General features: G+C 40.7%; 1 protein-coding gene across 1 annotated transcript in view; it reads left to right on the top strand.

The window, feature by feature from the left end:
- Window positions 1–6,436: 6,436 nt before the first annotated feature.
- Window positions 6,437–9,934, top strand: part of mafa (v-maf avian musculoaponeurotic fibrosarcoma oncogene homolog a (paralog a)) — a 122,694-nt gene continuing 119,196 nt past the window's right edge. The window contains exon 1 of the mRNA XM_041784655.1: window positions 6,437–8,153. Within this exon, the coding sequence (XP_041640589.1) occupies window positions 7,186–8,153 (968 nt within the window). The 5' untranslated portion in view covers window positions 6,437–7,185. The remainder of the gene's footprint in view (window positions 8,154–9,934) is intronic.

The following is a 9,934-nucleotide window of genomic DNA, read 5'->3' as shown; positions in this document are numbered from 1 at the left end:
CAAAGAGGTTGATTAGATGGCCTTATCAAGCTCTGTCTGGAACTGAACGACCCCCCCAACCATTCATACAAGACTCACAGTCTAACAGATATAAAGCAAACAACTCACTGACCTCTGCTCTCTCTCAGTGGCTCCTATCACTCACCATAGTGAGACAAGTTCTGACTGAAATCACCACCAGTACTCTAATCTACATGACACTCATCCTTTTATTGCTACATTTGAGTTGTAGGGTTGCATTTGTTAACTTTTTAATGGCAGATGTCCTGCAAAACTCTGCAAACTTACAAAATGTTGCAGCAGTGTGAACAAGGGTCAGAAATGTGATATGTATGAATTATGTTTACCTCTTGGCTTTGTTTTCTTTCTGTTTGCTTTTTGGACCATTGGCCATTTTTGGACTCGGCCAGATGTTCACTTCGTACAAAGTTGATTTTTTTTTTTTTCAGAGTAGGTAAATCTGATCTTTTTAATACTCATTACATTGTCTGTTCAAAGCAGATTCTTATGAAACTGCTAGACTAAATCCGGGTCACATTTCAAGCTAAGGGGTTGCTCTTGTTTTAATAAAGAAATGCGGTCAAGTTCTGATTAAACTGACACTTTTCTACAGCTACATCCAAGCTAATCACTACCCTGACAATGGCCACTGTGTACACCAGCTCATAGCACAACTCAAACCCACATGTAGCAACACAAACTCATGCCAAAGCAGAGAGAAGAAGAGTGGAAACATTTTTTGCCATCATAAAAATTTTGAGTGTGACCCTAGCTCTTGTTTTAGTGTGGTCCAGGTCCAAAAAAAAAAAAAAAAAAAAAAAAAAAAAAAACAACTTCAGCTACATCCAAGCTAACCGCTACACTGGAGGCAGCCATTGCTATCGGTTCAAGATACAACTTTTCCCCACCCATATCTATCTCTTCACTCTCCTCAAACAGTGCTGATTGGCGAGACCTGTCTTCAGGTCTGGCATAAACAGTGCATACACTTATACAAACAGACATTTTTTAAGACTTTTTTTTATTATTCTAAGGCTAGAAGCCATGCAGGATCAGCAAGCATGGGCAAGCATGTTGTAGCTGTCTGCCAGGAGGTTTAAGGCCTGCCTCAGCTCCTCCTCTTTGCCTTTTGCTGGTCTAATGGAGAGTGAGCTTGAAACAGCAACTCCAGTACAGCTTCCACCGTAGCTGGGCTTCATAACGCCACCTCTGAAACTAAAGAAGATGTCACTGAGACTACATCCATATATGATACAATCTATGGCCTGTAGATCTAAATGCAGACAAAAAACTCTTAAATGAATGACTAAATGAATGAATGTTTTAGGCCCTTTGTATGTTGGAAAAAATATTTTACCCAAGTCTTTCTGACTGATTTAGTGATCCAGTGTTGTTTTAATATCTCTTTAAAAATGCTTCTGAAAAATCAAAATGTCCAGCCAAATATTTAAGTACAAACAATGTTCATACCATGTGGAAATCAAAGCATGTTTATTTTATTATTCTTATTATGTTATTGTTTTTGTGTTCTTTTCATCATAGAGGCCTAAACACCTTTTGGTTTCACAGCTCTCAGTCCTCCTCTCAGAAGTAAGGAGGGGCCGGGGGGGGGGCTTCACCCTATAAGACTCACCTACAACCATTAAAACAATAGAAGGCTACCTTGCCCCATCAAAGCCACATCATACACATATACCCACTGACTGTATAAAATATGGATGTGGTATCAGTGGCCTAAACTAGCAGTTTTGAAGCCAAGTGATGGCTGGTCGCCAGTGCTGTTTCTAACTTACTTTTGGTCAACATAGTAACAGATAAAGAGGACTATTGTTGAGATGGGCCTTTCTGGCATATAGCTACAATGTGAAATCAGCAACACCACTAATCATGCAAAACTCTTAATATGATAAAAACAAATTATTTATGACTAATTCCCCCTCACATAGTTAGGGAATGAGCTATAAAGACCAAAACTACTTTTGTTCCTATAAATGTTTCTATGGACATTTTAGCATGGAATATCTGAGACATTTACAGCCAGCCTCTAGTGGACCTCGGAGGTACTGCAGTTTTATGCACTTCTGCATTGGCTTTATTTTTCAACACCAGAAGAGACTTCTGCTAAGTCATACTGCAAAGGAATGCACTCTGTAATCTTAATAGTAGTCATATCAGGATCATAATTTTGAGGTATGCTAACCAAGAGTTCAATGGCCTTCCTTAAAGAGGTTTGGATAACAGCAAGAAGTTCTTCTAAAAATGCCCTGTTTAGATTTTAAGAGCTGAATAGAGTTTATCTGGGATAAAAGTAAAAGTCAGACATATAATGTACACAAAGGTTTCAAAAACACAGCCTGTGTGTGCCAGGTTGTGAAAAGCTTGTGTTACTGATGGCTGAGTGATTCTAAACTTTGCAACACAGGCCTCCAAACCATTTTTTAAAAATGAGAGATTTCTCCTCTCAGGAGCATTGCTTTAACAACCAAACTCCTCTCTTTTCTATGGTTGCTGCTGATGTACATAATGTGTGCTCCAATTGTAGCATTAAAAAGTCTGAGAACAGAAATCACCTCTCAGATGATATTGTAATGTTGAGTTGCTTTTCCACTTCATTACAAGAACTCCTCCCAGCTTTTTCACATCCTCTTCACAGATCCCCTCCACATATTGTAGATCTCTCTCCACTCTGCATCATCAATAACTTCAAAGGCACAAAAGCAGCTAAATTAGGTCCGCCACTTTCTTCTGTCATGACTAATGAGCTCTCCCTTCGTTTGTGTATTAGTCTCGCTCGGCTGTGGCCGTACCCCGGGGAACGGTGCCACTGCTGTGCTTTCCCATGAACAGGTAAGTCCAAACAGATGACAAGGCAACAGAATGGAAATAGGAACAATAGAGTCCTATTTGACTTCTGTTGGAGCTAAACACGTGGTGTTCCATTCACTTGCATATAGATTACCTTTTGTAAGTTAAAACACTACATGTGTGTTCATTTTACTCCTTATTTTACTCTGTTATGGACATTCTGCTTGCTTTTCTTCCATGAGTAAATCCATCAGAATTCGTCATAATCAGAACATCATGTTTAAGACACTTACACACCATGTTTATAAGAAAGAAAGCAGAAGATGAGTGATTCCACTGCATCTATACATAAAAATACTGAGCTACACCACCAAAGCTGCAGTTTAGAACAGCCATAGCTACGTACGGTTATAAGAATATCTCTGATTGGAGGATCCTCTTCCACTGCTTTTGGCAGCAGGGATGTGACTGATTTGGCCCTGTCATTAAATAGTGTGCACCCCAGAATCCAAAAATACTCACAGTTGCACAGATGAAGTCATACACTTGGAGGGAGAGAGACAGAGAGACAGACTATGATTATAGGCTTTTGTCACAGGAAAGAAACGGTTATTTGTCAGCAGCATGTCAGAGGAGGCCACAAAAGAAATCAACACTGACTGGCCACTGAGAGCGAGCCTGGGTATAGTTTACATCACTCCTTTCGCAAACCAAATGCATTGTTTCTGAGTGAGCAAATTGCCAGTTCATCATCATTTCACAAGTAAATTGGGTTAAGCGATTACTGCCCAAACAGGGAGGGCCTATAAAGAGTATTCACCCCTTTGGATGTTTTACCCTTTCATTGATTTTATAAATCAGTCATGGTCCACAGAATTTGACTTCTTTTTTTTTTTTTTTTTTTGACAAGAAGAATTTTTTTTAATGTCAGAGGGAAAACTGATTTTTACAAAGTAATATCAATTAAACAAATATATGTTAAGTTAAAATAAGTGACTCTATTATTACTCACCCTTTAAAGTGACTGACCTTATTCAACAGAGGTCCAGCCAACTGGTGCTAGTAGTGTCACAACTAGTTAAATGAGGATCACCTGAGTGCAGTGAATGTGTCCTAAGTGATTGTAGTACAAAGACACCTGTGTCTGGAGTCGGTATTCCTGGTTACCATTAAACCATGAAGACAAAAGAACACTCCAAGCAACTTAGAGAAAAGGTTATGGAAAAGTGTAAGTTTGATGATGAATACAAGGCATTGAACATGCACCCAAGTTCAGCTAATCCATCATCAAGAAATGGAAGAAATGTGACACGTGTAAGAGGGGCAATGACAAAGCCACTGTTGAGGAAAACTCTTGTTAAATATTGACCAGTGTTCATTAAAAAGCATATGGGATAATACCCAGTCAAGTGGAAAAAAGTTCTTTGGTCTGATGAGATCAAAATGGTGCTTAATGGTCATCTGGTCAGATAAGATGCTGTGTTTTGTGGACACCAAATACCGCACACCACCACAAACACACCATCCACACTGTGAAGTACTGAGGTGGCAGCATCATGGTGTGGGGATGCTTCTTGGCAGCTGACCCTGGAGGCCTGTAGAGGTAGCAGGTAAAATGAATGTGGCAAAGTATAGGAAAATCCTGGAGGGCCATCTTACTTAGTCTGCAAGAGAACTCCAGCTTGGTAGTTTTTTTTTCCAGCTGAACAATGACCTGAAGCATACGGAGAAAGCTGCACAGAAGTGGTTTAAAGACAACAAGGTGAATGTTCTGGAGAGGCTGAGTCAAAGCCAAGACCTCAATCCAATAGAGAATTTGTGGCTGGACTTGAAAAACGGCTGTTCACACCTGATCTCCATGCAACCTGACAGAGCTTGAGCAGTTTTGCAAAGAAGAATGGAGTAAAATTGCAGTGTCCAGATGTGCAAGTCTGATTGAGACCTATCCACAGAGGTTCAATGATGTATTTGCAGCCAAAAGTGCATATAATAAAAACTGACTTGAAGGGGGAGAATATTTGTGTAATCACTTATTTTACAATACATTTTTATTTAATTGACATGTCTTTGCAGAAATCTGTTTTCCCTTTGACTTTAAAGAGGGTTTTTTGTGTGTTTTTTAAGCCAAATTATTTTAACCATGATTGATGTATAAATTCAATAAAAGGGTTAAACATCCGAGGTGGTGATTACATTTTATAGGCATGGTAAGGATTTATCTCCTAATGATAAATGTAGTAACCTGTCTGACATCTGTGGTTAATGCAGTGGTGAAATTAAAAAAAACACATCAGTTTTGGTTACAAATACTATTTTGTTTAAATGCACAAAAATAACTTAAGTTCTCAATTAATCATGTATTTTGCTGACGAGTCAATGAATCAAGAAAATTCTTTAGTTTAAGTTGGGATGTAAATTTGTGTCTTCACTGAAGTTGTGTACATTTTATCTTTTAGATTTTGTCTAATTTTCTGACATATAAACCTCAAGAAGAGTGTCTTGCTATCACTGTAATAACTGGACATAAATAAAGAAAATACATGATGATTCTATAAAGTTACATTCACAAGCCAGGACATTAAAACTGCATGTGCCAGTTTGGAGCAAGCTTTCTTCTTTGTAAATGTGAGAAATGAAACTACCACTAATGTCAACCTATATGCCCCAGATAATATCAAATTGCATATTCTTGGAGTTTTTTATGTGTTTGGTCCACATGGCCCATGGTAGCTTCCCATGCAGCTTCACAGGACTCACAGATTAGCAGTGAGGACGTGACTGAGTCAATTAAAAGTAGGAGACCTCTGAACTGAGATAAAGAGCAATGTTCAGGAAGGGTTTATTATATGACTCCACAACAACAAAACTGGGCTGGTGCTTAGATAAAGCGATGTTTATGGCTGTGAGACACAATATCAGTTTGGATAGAACACCGGGTTCATTGGTATTCATTTCCACTTCCATGAACTGCTGCCTTGACTCTCTTACATAACTCTTTACACTGGTGCTGTCTTCTTGTTGGTGAAATACAAAGAAATTAACATTTTATCCTGATGTATTGTGAAAACAAAGCATAATTTTCATCTCTTTAAGAAGATCTTCAGTCTGTTATTGACACTGGTGTCTATTGCAGTGATTGAGAGGGGGGAATCCCATGCGCTGGCATGTCCAAAAGGTGGCAGTGTTGAGTTTTATAAGGGTGCCAGACACATGACAAACCTCCTCAATCCAGCTCATATACTTTATGTGAAAAGACCCCGAACTAACATTGTAATTTCATGGCATTTGTCTTCTGTCTCTGTTTAAATATCTTAAATAAAATAAAAACTTGGTAGTGATTTTTATAAGTTAAAGGGGCTTTTCTTTGGTGGGATAGCAGTGCTTAAAATATGCTGCATTGAAAACAGTTAAAACATATATATATATATATATATATATATATATATATATATATATATAAATATATATATAATTTTTAAGTAACTTTATAAGGTAAAATACTTGATGCTTTCTATCAAGAGCCCTTTGGATACTCCTGGTGGAGTTTATAAAAAGAAAATCAATCAATCAATCAATCTCTCTATCTATCTGTCTGTCTGTCTGTCTGTCTGTCTGTCTGTCTTGTCTTTTTTGAATCTATAATCATGAATCTATTTAAGAAATGTTCCCATGTGAAGGAATTTGCAGCTTGCGTAAAAGCCGACTTTTACGCACGGATCTCCATAAAAGAAACAGACGCATATAAACTGTTGCTCTTTAAATAAACAGAGATTAAAGTTAGACTCGTAGCAGCCAAAGAGTTAAGAGTCCGTGTCCCAGCTGACAGTCAGCTGATGGCCTTTGACAGTTGTGAAAAGTTTTGTTTCTGTGGGCTACTAATATGTTAATTAGCTCCCGGAGTGTGCGACCCTATTGGCTCTTCGTCCGAGTCAATTTCGCATTTGCAGCCTGACGTCAGGGCGGCTACAATGCTCTTAAACTCATCTGCTGTGATCCCTCTAAAAAATCGGCCCCAGCAGTCAGCGGCTTCTAACGTGCCAGGCTGCATTCACTCCCGTACTCTCGGCTCTTCTCCCTCTCCGCGTGCGCAATGCATTCATGAGGAAACCCGTAAAGTGTTAAATGTTTGAAATCCAAAACCGCCGAATTCACATGCTGAAAAAGGACTCCGCTACCCGTGCGCACGGCACTGCTGTGTCTGTGCAATAGACTCTGCAGAAAAGAAAAACTCCTCGCACAGCCTGCAAGAAGGACGCAGAAAAGCTCATTTTTCAGTTTCAAGACAAACGCTCAAAAATCAAACTGGCTCACGTTCTCCACAACCAACCCAGTTTGACAGCTGCGCTTCACCCCGTTTGGAGGACTGTCAGCAGCAAGAGGATGGCATCAGAGCTGGCAATGAGCAACTCCGACCTGCCCACCAGTCCCCTGGCCATGGAATATGTTAATGACTTCGATCTGATGAAGTTTGAAGTGAAAAAGGAGCCGGTGGAGCCCGATCGCAACATCAGCCAGTGCAGTCGCCTTATCGCCGGGGGATCCTTGTCTTCCACCCCGATGAGCACGCCGTGCAGCTCGGTGCCCCCCTCTCCAAGCTTCTCGGCGCCCAGTCCGGGCTCGGGGAGCGAGCAGAAGACACACATAGAGGATTTCTACTGGATGTCCGGTTACCAACAGCAGTTGAATCCAGAGGCGCTGGGCTTCAGCCCCGAAGACGCAGTCGAGGCGCTGATCAACAGCAGTCACCAGCTCCAGTCCTTTGATGGCTATGCCAGGGGCCAGCAGTTTGCTGGGGCAGCCGGAGCAGGAGGCACCATGGCCGGGGAAGAGATGGGCTCCGCCGCGGCGGTGGTGTCGGCAGTCATCGCTGCGGCAGCCGCTCAGAACGGAGCGCAACACCACCACCACCACCATCACCACCACAGCGGCAGCCACCACCAGGCGCAGGGCGTCCAGTCCAACGGCACCTCGGGGACAATTCACCAACACATGCGCCTGGACGACCGGTTCACGGACGAGCAGCTGGTCACCATGTCCGTGCGGGAGCTCAACCGGCAGCTACGGGGGGTCAGCAAGGAAGAAGTGATCCGCTTGAAACAGAAGAGGAGGACCCTAAAGAACAGAGGCTACGCGCAGTCTTGCCGGTACAAGCGGGTCCAGCAGCGGCACGTCCTGGAGGGGGAGAAGACGCAACTCATGCAGCAGGTCGACCACCTAAAGCAGGAGATCTCCAGGCTGGTCCGGGAGAGGGACGCGTACAAAGAAAAGTATGAGAAGCTCATCAGCAACGGCTTCAGAGAAAATGGATCCAGCAGCGACAACAACCCTTCATCCCCGGAGTTTTTCATGTGAGTCTCCACATTACCGCGAAAAAAAGAGATTATCAGATGAGTTTCTCACCCCAGCTTAAAAAGTTTTCATTATCAAACTTTTTTTTTCATTTGGCTGAAATGCCTAGACCAAGAACTAATTTGTCGACTTTTCAATTTTTTTTATTTTATACATTTTTTTTCAAACCAGAGTTTACTCATGTCTGCGGCTGTTTTTAGATTTTGAGGCTGTGTCGTCCGTCTTTTTCATTTTGGAGATTCAGAAAACAGACTTTCATCTACTTTTTGCTATCATACAAAGAATATTATAGCCTACTTAGCCTGTTTGTCGACATTTTTCATCGTTGTTTATCAGACTTGCAGTGTTTGAGTAAATATGATTTTTCTTTAAAGTTGATCCAACTTTATGCCGCAGAACCCTGAGAGTGCATGCACGCACCGAGTATAAAGTTCATCAACTTGGCCTTTTTTTCATCACTTTTCTTTGAATTCAGTGTACAGATTCCTGTCCAGCCTGCATCCATCGACAGTATGTTTTTGGTCTTTTTTTTTCATTACTTTGCCCCTTTTTTTGTCTGCCAAACTTGGAGGACTGCGAGCCTGCCGTTTGACGCCACCTCATCTCATGCGTTTGCTTGTTATTGTGTTGAGCAACGAAAAGACTTTTCATCACAAACTATTCATTGTTTTTACAGAGATGTGTTATTGAACTGTACCTGCATGCTGGACATGTATGGTTTCTTCTTTTTTTTTTCTTTTTTTTCTTTTTTTTGTGCTTGAAGATGTCCTTTTTTTGTCGGACTCCAGCATGGCATTCATACTTCATTTATGGCCTCCTCACTTTTTTGGGACAGCAACAAAAAAGTGACAGGACTTTCCCACCCCTCACCCCCCTCCCCCCTCCACCTTGTAATGTATACCAGTGCGTTTCAGCTGTGTTGAAGTGCACCACCATCGGCTGCAGTGAATGCGCAAAAGCATTCCTGCTGCAAGTGGATCGGCGGGGAGAAAAAAAAGACTGAGGAAATAAGAAAAAAAACGCCTTCCTGGAAGTTAAAATGTTGCTTTATTGTTATTTAAAGATATTCCACTCTGCATTTTAAAACATTTTCAAAGTATAATTTAAGTTTAATAATCCAAGATAATGTGCCACAGGTTGGAGCATAGATTAATAAGATATTATTGCTGCGTAAAAGTGATTTTTTTTTTTACTTTAGAGAAATTGGCTCGGCTCCAGTTTACACAAAGAGCAGTATATTGTGCAGTGCATAAACAGCGCTTTGGCAGCATGTGCTTCAAACAGAAGTGTGGCAGCTCCATTTGATTTCAAATTTAAAATGATGGACTTAAAAATCCCTCAATATTAAATTGCTATGCTTTTGGAAAGGTGCGTCCTCAACGAGCTGAAGTCTTCTGGACTGAGATGCACTAAAAATCAGCGCCTGTGTTCACGTGGGAGTTCAGGATAAAGTTAAATCTAAAGATGAACATTTTCATTCTTTGTTTCAGTTCAGGAGAGACTGTTGTTTTGTCTTAGACAAACCCCATATTTGCGAAGCAATAACAAATACTATAATCAATAATGTCTGGACATTGTTAGATCGTCAGGGATTGACACCCTGCCTGTACAAAATGAGGGAGTTTCATTCGCCAAGAAATCATGAGGATATGTTAATTAATCTTCCTTCTTATATATAGTATATTATATATTTTGCTGTGCAAAACTATTTCACTCACTAACCATATGTGATGTTCATATGTGCTCGTTTTTTCATTTCATACAATTAAATGATATGCAA

Source organism: Cheilinus undulatus, linkage group 1 (assembly GCF_018320785.1).
Source record: "Cheilinus undulatus linkage group 1, ASM1832078v1, whole genome shotgun sequence".
Taxonomy (NCBI): Eukaryota; Metazoa; Chordata; class Actinopteri; order Labriformes; family Labridae; genus Cheilinus; species Cheilinus undulatus.
The sequence above is the reverse complement of the archived record's forward strand: the minus strand, read 5'-3'. Positions and strand labels throughout refer to the sequence as shown.